Here is a 15,227-nt window from a genome sequence, read left to right as displayed (position 1 = left end):
TGTAATAACTGTGTTAGTATGTCGCTATTGCCATGCTAGGAAGGAGGCTAAGAGCTTTTGTTTTCATTTCAGAAAGGAAAGAAAGGGAAGATATTAATGTTGAAAATCATCAGTGCTTGGTAAGAGAAGGAAGATCACAGCTGTTACCCCTTCCCCACATGTCCAGGTTTTAAACCCAGCACTTGGTTTTAGTTGGTCTCAGCCCAGGTCCTAGGAGACAGTAGGTTCCATCACAAGATCTCTGAACAGAGACTAGTCTAGTCAAGGAGGAGTGGTGCTGTTTGCTGAAGAGAGAGACATAACAAGAGGAAAGAAAGGGAGGGTTTGGAGCAACATTAGTTGCTAGCAATTGCCTTACCATAATTACTGTCAAAACTGTGTGACTGGTGCAGTAATGCTCCTCCTTCCCAGCCTGCTCCCTACTCTTTGTTGTGAAACCCAGAATGAGGCCCTAAATTTGGCTTCAATATGGATGCTAGGCCCAAGGATTGCAATGCAGCGGGCACACGAAGGAAGAGCAGCAGCAGGTCTGGCAGCAGGACATGGCTTGGAATCCGATCTTTTACGGATTGCAAGTGGAAGCTGTTGGGAAGGTCCAGCTTGTTCATCTAGTGATTCTACCTTGAATGCAATTGTCCATGGTTGAAATGATCATTTCTTCCATAGGAACATCCAAACCTGGCTCAGCAACTCCAAGCACCAGAGGATTCATCACATCCTTAGCTAAGCTGTGCCAGGGTTAATTATTCTTGCAGTCAAAAGCCCAGGTCTTCCTTCTTGTTTGATATTTCTCAGTTTCCAGCCATGAGATGCCATTCTGCATTTATCTGCACCCAAAAGAACCCTCAAGTATCACATATTTTCTCCTCTGGTGCATCTCCGGAACAGACCAGATTGCCTCTAGTCTTCCATTAGTCCATCAGTACCACATATGGGTTAGGAACTTCCAGTTCTTCTCCAAATACTTTGATTTTTCAAAGCCATTTAAGAAAATTTGAGCATTAATCTATCTTCCTGCAAGTAGAGTGATGCTTAACAGAAAGATAACATCACTTCCCTATGCTTTTTAATAATGTATCATATCACCTTGTACCCCATTAGAAAATTATTTTCTCATACCAGTTGAATATGATATCCCAATCCTTTTCAGCGTCACTGCTTTCCAAGACATACAGCTTCCCACCTATAAAAACAGTTTATATCCTCCATACCAAGGTAGAGTCTCATGTGTTTGACTGTATAAAAATATTGATTGCCAGTTCCTGATCATTGCTTAAGAAATCCATGTTACATGCCAGTCACTTCCTAATTTTTATTTATTATTCCCTTAATCTGAAGCAACAGACAAACTTTACTGGCAGTGGTTTTCTATTTTCTGTCAGGATTTCAGTAGAAACTATTAGATAACACTGAGAACAAAACTCAGACTTTCAGAGTTGTATACAAAATACTGCCACTGTACAAATTGTCATTTGGTGTGCATCTCAATTTCTATAGATAAATCAGTTTTTACTCCATTCAAAAGGCAACATTATTGTTTTCTATACCACTATTTTTCTGCCATCAACCTTGCAAGTAACAATTCAAAACGTATCCCAGAAGCTTAAGTCTAATCTACCAAAACATTCACCTCTGCCAGCCCCACTCCTCAGGCTTGTTATAAAACAAGAATAAGCTTGATGAACTCTTAAGAAGCGTAACAGCTTCCTTCAGCTGCTCTGTTAATGCAGATTTCTGCCACAATACATCCCCAGTTCCAAACAGTCTAAACTCTTCCTGGACCATAAGGATGTAGATATGACCAACAACTAAAGGCCAATAGTGCTGGAGGACTTCAGCATGGTCAGTTAATTTTCATATTTGGAAAACAGGATGCATTGCGAATGAATAATAATAATAATTCAATGTGAGCTTAATTCAGTATCAATAAGGCTATTTCCTTCTTCAGAACAATGGTTGGCATTTTCTATCCCCAACAGGCAATCGTTTGTTAGCAATGACATGTCTCCAGAATGCCACAGAACATTTCACAACTGCTTTGCACATAAAAATCAATCATTTTTCATGCCCAGTTGTCCCACCACCGGCTCTCCCAACTCCTGCTCTTAGAGCCCTTCACTCAGTCTGGTTTTTATTGTATGCCTTCTTGGTGTTTTCTTGACAAACAAATGAGTGGCCAGAAACACCAACATTGGACAAGGAGGGGTTTGAACTTTGTTCAGTAAGTCAGAGAGGATAGAAGCCGAGAGTACTACAGTTTGAGGGACCTCTTTTAACTCTTTATAGTGCCTAAGAGTTGAGTGTGGGAATTAAAAATGTCACAGGAAAGACAGTTGAGCCCAAAGAGTTACATCCCACAGCAGGATTTCCATCCAGCCTGTCTTTAAAAACTCCGGTGACAAACAACTCACAGCCTGCTTGGTCACCATACGTCAAAAGCTAAGTATACTCCATTACCTTCCCTAGTGTCGAGCCCACATAATCCCTGTGGAAGAATAAACCAAAGTAGAAGAGACAGAAGGTGCTGAATATCAGGTGCATTTCACAAAGTACTTAGCACCAACAGGGAAAACCTACAGCCACTCTCAGCTTCAGAAAGGATGCAACAGGAGATTTTCTTCCATACCAGCAGAACAAGACTGGTCCCTGGATGTGTGGGCACCATGCACACGAATTATAACTCTGATCTATAAATCAGTGGATTTTATGTTTAGAAGGTGCTTCTCGTATCTAGCTTATATTCTAAATCTGGGTTGCTCATCAAACTAACAAATGCTGTAGTCAGGAGCCTTCACACTGGAAGCTGTATCCAATCTTCCAGATTGTTTTCTCTAGTGGTAGTTAGTATCATAATTTATTTTTACCTAAATGCTAGTTGGTTATGAGGCTATTTTTCACCAAGTTTCCTCTCAAGTCTCATATTATCTAGGCTCTGAAACTGCCTCCCTGTCACTTCAGAGTGACTGCTTGCTGCCGAAACATCTACCCCATGCATAAAACATCTTTATCACCTCTAATGTTTACTGTTCTTAATTTTCAAGTCTCCCAGCAACTTCTCCAGCAGCCAATAAAAACTCTATTGTTGGCATTAACACTAACCCTTCGCAAGGAAAGTTCCCCAGGCAGGTTAGTCCCATTTTGAGAAACTTAACCTGGGTACCACTGAGGCAGCAAGCCTCTGCAAAACACCAGTTTTCACTCAAACTTGCCAAATAAACTGTACTTGTAGCCAATGCCATCATACATTCGGGCTCAAAACAGTATTGATGATTAGCCATTCCAATGGTTTTCTCTCACTTTCTAGATTTTGGTCCCCTTTGTATTGGCTTTCTATGACTAATCTTGCAAAATATATGCACTTGTAAAAGTATTTGTGGAAGTGGCAAACTTATAAGCAATAGGCATAAAAGCAAATTTTGACAAAGCAGTCTGAGTATTCATGCCAGTAATCTCTGCCTAACAGCTTCTGACAGGATGCAGTAAGAGAAAGGAGATCTCATGTGAATGTTTCCAATAAAAACTAGCCAAATCACCCTGACAGATTTTGAGTATTTACATATTCAACAGACCAAAAGCTATTTACATCAGTTGCCATACTTCCACATATTTAGCCTACAATTCAAATAAGTTACAACCCTTTACATATATTTAAAAATAAGCCAACAGCAAAGTTGCACAAAGTAAAAGACGGAGGCCAGGAGGCTAAGAGAATAGAAAGAGTAAGTTATTGAGACTCAAGGGCAGGGAAAGAGCAAGTGGGCTCTAGGGGTAAACATCCCCTTAAATTTCCTCCATACCCATTCAAATCAGAGAGATGCTGAAATGCACGGGGATCTCTGTTTTGAAAAGAGAACCGTTCACACATGTAGTCTGTAGCTTATCCCCACAAAAATATGACAAGTCAGCAAACCTTATCGAATAGCTCAAGAACTCAAAGAAAAAGAATATAAGCCAATTTGTGGTGACTTGGCAAGAGGAAAAATAAGAAGCAAAACCATTCAGATTAAAAATGTGAGACATGTTTTTCTTTTGCCAAGTGAACTGAGTCCATACTTACAGGACAAACTTCTACGCATTAGCCCTCCAGGGCTCAAGTCTGCCTCTTTTATATCCACTCTTGGTTTTAAAATGGCGTCACTTCAGATTTGCACCAGAGCTAGGGATAATGGAATCAGGCCAGCTCAGTTTCAGTTGAACATAAACCAGCTCTGATGACTTCAAGGAAACTGAACATTACAACAATCAGATATCCAGAAAGGAGGAATTCAGTGTTGCTTTTTCTTCTTCAGGTTCTGGGAGACAGTCTCAGCTGCGTGCAAAATCTCAGGAACCTTGTAGTAGCTACCCGCACCTCAAGCCCAGGGGGTATACAATCCATCAGGCGATTTCTGCCTCAAGAACAACAGCCGTAAGAGACTTTTCCATCTGCTGGAAGGCAAGGGCAACCCTGAAGTTGCTTCGTCCAGCAAACCAGGGGGGAAGATTTTTTTCCCAACAGGTATTTATTATTGGCTATTTCCAACACAGCTCCCTTAATGTAGCCTCCTTTCCCTCATCTCAGTGTGTCAAGCACTAAAGTAAATGGGAGAATTTGTTCCTCAGCAACAATTCTGCAACTGGCAGCATAAACCAGATGCCAAGTAGTGAGAAGCCCAACTAAAATGTTCCATTAAAAACCTCACTCTCCCAAAGATAACAAATGTGTATTTTGCACTTTTCACCACTGACACTCAAGGAGACTTACCCACAAGTGCAAGCACCACATACTTCTTGTAGCAAAGAGAGAAATCTGATCCACACGCACACTGTCTAGAAGGGGTGCAGCCACGCTCCAGCAAGTGCCACCCCAGGCTGATACAGCCACACGTTGCAGTGCAGCATCCTGCAACACTACCAGATCGGATCTCAAACAGAGCACAGCCACATCACCTGAACTAACAAACTCTGTCCCTCAGCATAGAAAATTAAGCTGGCCCTGATAGTGCGCCAAAACAACTGCACTGCTTCTGGCTGCAAAACTGGCTTGTCTTTCTCTACACCATACTCCATTACACTCTTGCAGCAGAAATATCATGAACAGTACACAGACTTGCCCCCAAATGATACAAGTGGTACAGCCTAGAATACAGTTCAAGCACCCTAACTCTTTTCATCTGAAACATTTATCTGCTTGGCCATGGCAGCTGCTGGCACAATCCTTCACCATTTTTGCCTGTTTCATGTACAATGGCAGATCACACTGGCTTTAGACTCATGCAGGGTCTTGAACAGGAAGAAAAATTAAAGGTGAACGTGCTGTGCTGACTGACCTTGGCATCCAAGCTACCAGGCTGCTTCTGCTTGCACACTTTTCTCTCTAGGAGAGAGTTTAACACTTGAATCTTCTCTTCTGTGCTTCAAAAGAAGATGGATGGGATTTTCAAAAACATTCAGTACTGGTCTCCTCCTGAAGTTAATGCCACAACTCCCTGCATTTCAGCAGGAGCAGCAGGGCAAAGCAAGAATTATGAAACCTCATGTTAAATCCGTTCTGGGATTTTCCCAGAAAATACTGGGAAATAAAACAGAAATTTCCTCTTTTATCTGTTCTCATTTTAACTCTCTCTTCTCCGTCCAGCACAGATGGGGGCTGGGAGGCAGGCAGGACTTACTTACATAAAGAACAATAAGCAAGGGCTGTTTTAGAGTGAAATGAGTCCTTCTGAATGCAAACTGCTGCTTTCCTCAAGCACCCTTCCTGTCCTATTTGGTCTTCTCTCTTAAGTGTCTGCCACGACGGAGATGTTCCATCAAAGAGCACAACTCACAGTCACCATAAGCGACTGATCATTTGCCCTCAGTGAAGGATTCAGGTTAAATCAAAGCCAGCTGCTACAGAGGGGGGCAGGCGGCTAAGTTGTTAAACAAAATAATAATAAAAAATGCAATCTAGAACCTACATACATAGGAAATCTACTTTTGTATTTCAAATAAATAACTCTAAGGTATTTAAGCCTCATGCACAGAAAACAATTTTGTAACTTTTTTTTTTAAGTCGTCCTCTTGCATTGTTGTTCTGCCCTAATAACTCTGAAATGTGCTACTCATCTCTCCCAGTTAAATATCCTGTTTCACAAGCCCACTCCTAGATATCTGAAACTGCACAGCATTTCTATCTAGCTTTAGGCATCTAGCATTCCAAAGAATTAATATTTAAACTTATTATAAAGGAATGGGGATTGCGTTAAGCATGTAGTATTTAGCCAAACATTCATATTAATAAACTGCTGTGTTGCTTCTTTGAAGCACATTTATCATTCTTTAAACTCAAAAAAAGATTATGCTCCAAAACTGACACATGTATCTATTTTCCTTTCAATACAACCAAGACTTAGATAGGATTATAGAGTGGAAGCTATCAAATTTCAATTTTTACAATACACTTAGAATTATATTATCTTTCTTTGCCTAGGGGATTGTTGACTTCAGTATTTAAGTGACTTAACCACAGCAAATTGTGAAAAAGCAGTGAATCACAGCACTTATTTTAAATAATCCTAGACCGTCTACCTCTTCTTGGGAAGCGTCTCATGTTAACATTTTTATACATATTATTGCTCTTACATCTCTTGATTATAGACAAATGAATAAAAACCTGAATCGGTTACAAGATATCACTAATTATATTAGCCTTTGATTTACACCTTAGATACGCTCTCCCAAGCCAGCACGTTTAATTTATTTACAGCGTTGGAAGGCAGGCAAAATACATCATCTACTGTTATACAACCTTCTACTAGGTATTAAAATACCAGGCCCCTAGAGACACACTTCATATAGTTCAGCAAGTTCCAAAATAAACCAAACCACCAACCCCTTAAGCACTTAAAACAACAATGGAGATCTGTATTAAAAAGTTAGTTTTACAGTAGTTGATGATGTCGCCTTAGTGTCATTTTTCCCTCTGGCTAAATATGCAAAAAAACACCTAAGAATGTATTTGCTTTCCCCTCATTCTAAAACAACTGACAATTCTATAGCTCTCACAAAGCCCTCTTCTTATCACACGCATAAATGCCAGAATCAAATGCAGTTTAAGATGTTTTGCATTCATTTAACCCTTAGAAAATTTGATCAGGTTAGATTCAATTACAGAGCTCCTTACCAATCCACTACACAAAATAATCACATATACATTCAGACATAATGACAGAAAAGTCAGACATACATAATTATTAGATTTAAACCAATAAAATTGCAGAGAGGGAGAGAGAGCACGCTCAAGCACTTTGTGATGATTTGACTGAGTTCAAACTTGTAATTCCTAAATGCTCAACACCTTAAAATAACCTAAAACACAGAATTTTGATCTATTTCCTATTGCAGCTCTGGCAATGTCTCATCTGTTTTTCAAGTAGTCTCCTTTCAACAAAATAATCTTAATCATTAACAATCATTTAATATATCCAAACTAATGACTGTAATAAAAAAAAAAAAAGAAAAGAAAAGAAATCCTTGTTCCAGGTTACTAGCGAAGCACAAATTCTGAGAACAGAAAGTTCCAGGTTCCAACTGAGATTTCACATACTGGGTGCCAGAAATGTAATAGGAGGGGAAGGAAAAAGGGGAATTCTTGGCCTCTATTCTTCAAAGCTTGTGCAGAAAGGTAGTACAGCAGTAGTCTGAACTGATACTTATCTGAATGAAGGAACAGGACCTTGCTTTTTTTACATGCCCCATTTAAACGCAATAAAACGGCATGAGTGGTTTTAACTGGGCGTTCTGTCTATGTCATTGTAACGCTCCCTGCTCTCAGGAGAAGATAACAGCTGTGCCATATTCAGAAACACATACTTTTGCTATTGTTTGCACATTTGTACGGCAAGATTACACTGTACCACAGTTAGTGAGCACTGCCCTTGCTTTGGAACCCTGTATTCTTTGAGTTACATCAATGTGCTGGGAAACAACATTTGGTGGCTGAGAAAAAAAAGCAAACAAAACCAACAGTCTATTAAAAGCAGTTTCATACACTGTGAAATGATTACTAGATTGCACGCCTTGTTCAAGCTTGTTGACATATAATGATAGAAACCTGGAGTACAAAATGGAGCAGTTTACATCCACATTCCCTCTCCAATTACCCTGCCATCGACATCTTCAACAGTTCTAAAATCACTAAACAGCAGAGGTTCACATTTCTAGAATAATGGTCATCACGGTACTGAACATGGAAATCATATTCACAGTACCACAAATTTCTCTTCATAATCCGTAGGTTATTCCACTTCCTAGCTTATAGACGGATTTAATACAAGCTTGTTATTTGTTCTGCAAGCTTTTCCCTGTACACAGGATAAAGAACTTCTGTAATATTAGGATTGAAATACTGACCTGGCTAAAGTTAGTGGCAAGACTCCTACTAATACTAATCGTTTAGAGTAAAATTTTGTCCCTCCTATTCAACATACTGAGCATCTTTAGTCACTGAAAATAAAAAAAAAAAAAAAAACAACCAAAAAACCCCAACTTTGATGCAATAAAGAAGTACTATCTCCCAGAAGACACTCAAATTACATTTAGTAGCTTTACTAAATAGAATCTTGAAGCGCTTCCAAAATATAATCTCAAATCTACTAAAAATCCTCAGCATACACTTTTAACAGCTTATGTGTATACAGGGTTGAACTCTTAACACACAAATAATCGTTTAGATATAGTTGAATACATAATTTAGAATATTCTAAGTCCAAAGTATTTGTAATTGATGAGACTACTGACAGGAACACAGTAATGCACATACTTAAGTACTTGCAAGATCTAGATTTTAAACTTTTTCTTACTATAACAGAAGAAAGGAAAAGATATTTTTCTCATCACATTTAGCAGAGTATATAATAATCTCCGATTTCATTCCCTTTGTTAATGTAACATTTTAAAGCCAGAGAAAGTAATTTCTTATTTTTTACTTCTGTTCCTTCAAGTAAAACTCAAGAAGTTACAAAATCTCTTCCACAGATCAGACTTATTTCCTGTAATCAGGCATTATTTGTTATTGCATATAATACTACACAATATTAAGATAGAGACAATATTTATGCTCTTCCTTTTTTCCAATAGCTGTATTTTTTTCCTGAAGCGTAATGGGGTTTTTTGCTTTTACTTTACAAGTATTGAATGCCTTTACATGACAGGATGATCATTAGATCTTCTGGTTTGTATTTACTAAATATTCTCTACTACCAATCCCTAAATAACAAAGAATTTAATTATTAGATACAATTAAACCTCTTTTAAATTAAATCCATGAAAGGGTCATCCTCAATTCGGTGACTCTGATTTTGCAACACAAATCCTTGGAAGAACTTCCTTCAGCAGCAAGTAACTGTTATTTTCCTATTTCCTAAAAGTTATTTTCCTATTCAAGACAAGTAAGCATTTTAGCCAGTTTGAGGGAAGAGGGGACAGTCACGATTTATCCCAAATGACTTTATGCACATTCTCCAATCTGCAGTTTTGTCTCCTTTCACCCCTTAAAAAAAAAAAAAAGGAAAAAAAAAAAAAAAAGAAAAAAAGACCATGAAATAAAAAGGAGTTCTGTAACTGCAAGTTCTGTTCAAATAAACCTTTAAATTCCTTTTTGTAGTGGAGAGTTCAAATGCAGCAAGCAAGAGAACTACAGTGAAAAGAAGAAAAATTTATTACTATAGCTCTAGATAAAATTGAGAGAGTTTAGAGATCACCATACCAGTGAGCCCACTCCCTGTCTTCTTATCAGTCCATATAATATTTATCAGCTCTAGGCAGTCCCATTTGCTCCAGTGGGATAATTCAGGTGAACACAACAAGGTGTATGAAAGAAAACGGCAGAATCAGGCCCAAGACCAGTTGATACACCTAATAAGTCATATAACCAAAACATATGCTTTTGCTTAAGATCTCAACAGCATAAGCTGTTACGTATGCAAGGACTGTCCTGCTAACCAAGGGAATAGTCACAGGGGGTTGCAATGGCGAGATTTAACCCTCCTTCTCAACAGCAGAAGAAAATTAATACATTTCAATACATCGGTTGCATGTTTGCTGAAAGCAGCTACAGAAAAGAAAAAAAAAAAAACCCAACAAAAACACAACAACCCACTTTCTCCTTGTCTGAATAAAAAATACTCTCAACAAGGAAACGTCCAACTACTGCAACCCGAACAGCTTATTGTTTTGCCCGCTGTAAGTTAATATCTGAAGTGGTTACTGCAAAGGTCTGAGCCATTTGGATGATTTCCCAGTGGCACAACTAACAGGATAAATCTCGTCATTTCTACTGAGTCATGAATTAGGTACACTGAACGAAACTGGAAAAGAATGAAAAGGAGAAGTGTTTCCTGGTAACCACCATAATCAATGTCATTAAAAAACTGAGATATTTGACATCTTTATAGATTACTCTTTTGTCACCACTAAAGCTTTCTTTTCCAAAAGTTTCTTTCCTGTTGACAATAATTATTTTGCCCTGGGTTACTTTCAAAATGGTAATACCGTAGCATGAAATTCAACGAAACAGAACCAAAACCACAGAATCCCAGAAAAACATTGTAAAATGGACTTCATACCTTATTGTACAGTTACTCTATGCCGAGCAGACCACAAATGCCTCTAAGAAGCACTGCCTGGGTGCAAATACTCTGCCTTGTGACACACAGGGAAATCAATGATCAAGAAAAGCGTGGTGTGTATCACAGTCAATTGTACCAGAAGGGGAAGGCTGGGTGAAAACTGGGTGTTTATTTCAAACAGCTCCCAGACAGAACAAAACATGAAGCGCAAATCCAAAATACTGTTATTTTTTGTAAACAACCAACAGCTCCATCCTTCAAAGTTTAGACCCAAATGATCTGACTCCCAGAAGTAATCCTCACCACCACCCCTCAAGTTTTTGTTTGACTGTTCATGTAAAAAGACTTGCTCATGCACAGAAGCATTTTGCAGGATCGTAACTTCAACACTGTGAAGCAGTAGAGTAATACCACAGAGACATTACAAGAGCAGGATGCTTCTTCCCTGTTGTGATTACTTCAAAGCTACCCTTTTTATTAGTAGGGTAGTGTATCATTTTGATGAATTCTTTTTTGAAAAAAATAAAAAAAAAAAATAAAGGCATGTTTAGAAAAAAAAATATTTTTTACAGGCAACTATAAAAATTTATTTTGCTCTTGTTAAAGAGGGTCTTTTACCCTCCCTACTTGCAGCTTTCAACTGTGGATAAACCAAAACCAGGAGGCACATTCTGTAATCTAACCCAGATTGCAGAGGGAATTACTGGGTACACAGTACTCTGGGGCTGGAGAGCAGGAGACGTACAACACGATGATCTGAAATCAAGCTGTCATCAGGTTCCTTCCCAAAACTTTTTACTGCGTAAATCAGAATATTTCCCTCATTCCCACTTCTTAGCTATATCTTGTTATATCACATCCACATACAGCTGTCCCTGGTCCTTTTCTTTATCTTCCTGAGAGAACCAGGGTTGTTGGGAGATGGTTTACACCACTCCATGAAAGATCAGCGGCTCTCCAGTCTGCAGCATAGCTCACTTTAGATACACAGAGCTCTGATTTTACAATTAGATCACAGTGAGCAATTGAGTGACTTCTGTTATTTCTGTGAAACTGACTCAGAAGTGTAGGGTGCTGAGGAGGGGCTGGCAGCTCACAATATTCAACCGGAGAACTCCAAAAATGCCTCCTGAGTGGACATTAAGGCACTTCCTGACACCGTACAGGTCAGAAGGACCAACACAGCCCACTCATTTTAAATCAGACTCTAACCAGAATTTTACTTTCCCTAACTTCTCCTGAAAATATCTTGGGGGGAGGGGGGGCGGGAAGCAAAAGCAAAACAAAACAAAAACACCCAAAAAAACCTAGTGCTGCCATCTTTGGAAAAATCCAACGTTATCCATCAAATCACCACGCTCAGTAAATGAACCCTATTCTGCCCATGGATACCTCCTACTTATTCCCATGACTCAAGTCACCCATATGCTGAAGAAACCACAAGGTAACACCCTGAACAGAAAATGCATTAAACAAAAAACAGCAACAAAACTTAAAACACAATTTTTTTCCCAGTGGTGAAAAGGGGAAATTGATCAGTCAGGAAAGATGAATTAGCATCCTTCTCCCGGTGCCCACCTACACCTACTATAAGAAGTAGTGAATGGAAATTATACTTTCCTTCTTACTCTCTCTACACCCCTGCCCTCTGCAGCACCCACAAGAGAAATAAGCACAAAAAGAGGAATCAGTAGCTCAAAGTGAAAAAGAAAAAAAAAAAAAAAAAAAAAAGGAAAGTGCTTCAACAGTCTGCTTGGGTAGGGCAACGCATGGGTAGGGTTTTAAGCTGGTACAAACCCTAGTCGAGTGGCACCAACCTCACTCATGAGACCACAAGGGACTCAAACATCTCATGAGTCCCTTCTACAGGCAGCAGTCGCAGCAACACAGCGGTACTAGAGCTCATAGCTGTCCCTTTGTACTTCACGAATCCTCCTTCTTCTCCCCCCTCCAAACTTGGTTCTGTGTAACAGACCTTCATTTCATTCTTGCCAAACATTAACAAACTTTTTTTTTTTTTTTCCCCAAGTCAGGAGAGCAGAATTGCAGCATTAACAAACAGAAAAATAAAAAAGGTAATTTATAACCTGCTGCTCCACTCTGTCTGTACCCACTGGTGATGAACAAACACACCCTACGATTTGCAGGACAGACCTCGCACAGATTGAGGTGTTCATTAACATAACTTCATGGCAATGAAAGGTGCCATCACCCTAGGTAACAAGCTCACAAAAGAAAATGTTACTAGTCCAAGGGCACACAGTCTACTTTTATTTTTCAGAAGAATGGACAGAAAGGGATGCACTGAAAGAATCCTAGTGGGAAGTGTCTTACATGCTGTTATCTTGGTGTAGGTCTCTAAAATACAGAATGGGAAAGGACTGAGAAGAGAAAAAGAGAACTGCCTTTTTAACATTACAGAAAACATTGCTTTAATACTAATAACCTTAGGTGCATATATGTCTCTGCAAGTGGCTTTGCGGCATAAAGGAATGCTTGAATTCCCTCTGATCCCATCCAGTGATACCTTAGAGGGATTATTTTAAAACTAAATTTTATTAACAAATTCCAGCTCAATTAACAACTTCTAACTCAAAAGGGTAACTAACAGACTTTAGTGGGCAATTCCTGACCTAACTTCAGTGCCACTTCTTTAACAATAGATAGATGAAAACTGGGCATTTGTTAACTAGCAGAATTTGCCCTTACGCCATGCCTTTCAGGCACCAGGAATCCCGAATCTGAGGATTCACTGCCTGAATCCAGCATTTGTAACACCTCCTTGAAATACAAACTATAAATCCAAGCAACCGTGGTGAAACTGCTGAATAAGAACTAGGCATTTATTGTCAGTCAGGCCTACTCGCAAACAAACACCCCACACGCACACTCAGGTGCAGGACAGACTAACCCAGTGTTCAGCACCATCCTCAAAACAACCACCTCTGAGAAGCGACACCAAGCAGCAGTCACTCAGGAGAACCAACGAAGATGCTGGTCTTAGGATTTCTTACAGAATATTGAGAATTGCCTTGCTGCCCATCGGCAAAAAACAGTCTGGTTTATCCTGTGCCTCCAAGGTGCATAGGAAAAAATAAAAAAGTTTTAAAGCTTGCAGTTTAATAAATAAGTTAGAAAATATACTGAAGACCAAAAAGAAGGGGGGGGGAGGGGAACCACCAAAAAAAAAAAGGCACATTTTTGTTTGGGTGGTGGATACATATATTTTTTTTTGTGGTGGTAGTGTTTAGTTCATGCATTTTTAAACTCACCCTTCACGCTTTGATGTTTCTGCTGCTGGAAATAATCTTTGGAGCCTCTAGCGCATCGCAGCTCCTGTGCCCTCGGCAGAACTGGGATCCTCTCGAATATGCTGGGTCTTTTGGGGATGAAATCTAGCAGAGGCGCTGACATTTCAGGGGGGCTCTGCTGAGGCTCCGTGTGGTCACTGCCGCTGCTGACAGTTACTTCAAAGGACATCTGAGGATTCAAGAGAGCTTTACCGCTGCTGGGACGGGTCACCCGCGGCAGTTCCTTCAGAGGCGCTCCCTGGCATTTATCAGTCACCTCGAAGCGAGCCGGACCGGCGCTGGCTTTCTGACCCCCTGCGAGCTCACAGTGCATGTCCGCGTCCGGCTGCTGCCAGGGCCCTCGCCGCTCTCCTGCACCGAGCGGCCCACGGCGGGGGTCAGCGCCGGCGGCCGCCTCAGCCCCGCCGCCTCAGCCCCGCCGCGCGCGCCGCCAACGGCCGTTAACCGCCGCCCGTGCGGCGCGAGGCAGCCCGCAGCCGGCCGCGGGGAGCGTGACGCGCCCGCAGCCCCGCTCGCGCTCTCACGCACACCGGCCGGAGGGGGAAGAACCGGGGGGCTCAGACCCCGGCGGCGGCTCGCCTGTGAGGGACGGGGAGGCTGGCGCCGCGCGTCGGCTGTCCTCCCTCTCTAGGCAACACCGCCGGGCTTTTCGTAACCGCTCCGGGGAAGGCGAGACCGGCCGGGAGGGGAGGGGGGCCCGGCAGAGCACACGGCCGGGGTTGTGTCGAGGCCGGTGCCTTTCAGCTGAGGCATCCAAACAGCGGCCACCCAGGCAACAGCGGACGCGGCGGCAGCGCACGCAACGCCGCAGGGCGTGTTTGCCAACGCCGGGCGTTCACGCCGGGCTCACCGCGGCCCCTGGGTCACCGGCCCCGGCGACGCGCCGAGACGTGCGGGAGGGAGGAAAGGAGGGAGGGAAGGAGGGAGAGCCCGCCCGGGCGCGGGCAGCGCCTCGGCGCGGCGGTGACAGCCGCGCCCCCGCGCTCCTACCTGGGAGGGGCCGCCCGGGGGGACGCGCTGCCCGCCGGCTCCCACCGCCCCCGCGCCCCGTCCTGCCGCCGCCGCGCCGGGCTCATGGGCTCAGCCCCGCTCCCCCGACGCAGGGCCGGCTGCCTGAGTGAAGGCGGCCCGGGCCATTACCCTGGCGCGGCGGCGGGGCCAGCCCTTCGCTCGGGCCAGTCGGGGCGGGCAGGGGGAGGGCTGTGCCGCCGGGGCCGCCCCTCGGGGCTTTGACAGCGGCGCGGCGGGGAGCGGGGTCCGCCCGCGGGCCCGGGCACCCCTGACGGCCTCGCCTCGCCGGAGAAGGGGAAGGAGCCGGGGACCCCGC

General features: G+C 42.3%; 1 protein-coding gene across 7 annotated transcripts in view; it reads right to left on the bottom strand.

Annotated features, from left to right (window-relative positions):
• The window catches only part of GLIS1 (GLIS family zinc finger 1), a 207,664-nt gene extending 192,653 nt beyond the window's left edge, over window positions 1–15,011 (bottom strand). For 4 of the 7 annotated variants that reach the window (XR_015698973.1, XM_087733116.1, XM_087733115.1 and 1 more), the window contains exon 1: window positions 13,862–14,983. Coding sequence is in view for 5 of the 7 variants with exons in the window: in XM_087733116.1 (XP_087589242.1) it covers window positions 13,862–14,213 (352 nt within the window). In the remaining 2 variants the exon portion in view is untranslated. Of the gene's footprint in view, window positions 1–13,861 lie in introns of all 7 variants that reach the window. The other 3 variants (XM_087733114.1, XM_087733113.1, XM_087733118.1) reach the window with 3 other exon arrangements.
• Between the last annotated feature and the right edge of the window lie 216 nt (window positions 15,012–15,227).

The sequence above is a fragment of the Nipponia nippon genome, unplaced genomic scaffold (assembly GCF_047370975.1).
Source record: "Nipponia nippon isolate SJK-2023a ecotype South Korea unplaced genomic scaffold, ASM4737097v1 scaffold_5, whole genome shotgun sequence".
NCBI lineage: Eukaryota > Metazoa > Chordata > Aves > Pelecaniformes > Threskiornithidae > Nipponia > Nipponia nippon.
The sequence above is the reverse complement of the archived record's forward strand: the minus strand, read 5'-3'. Positions and strand labels throughout refer to the sequence as shown.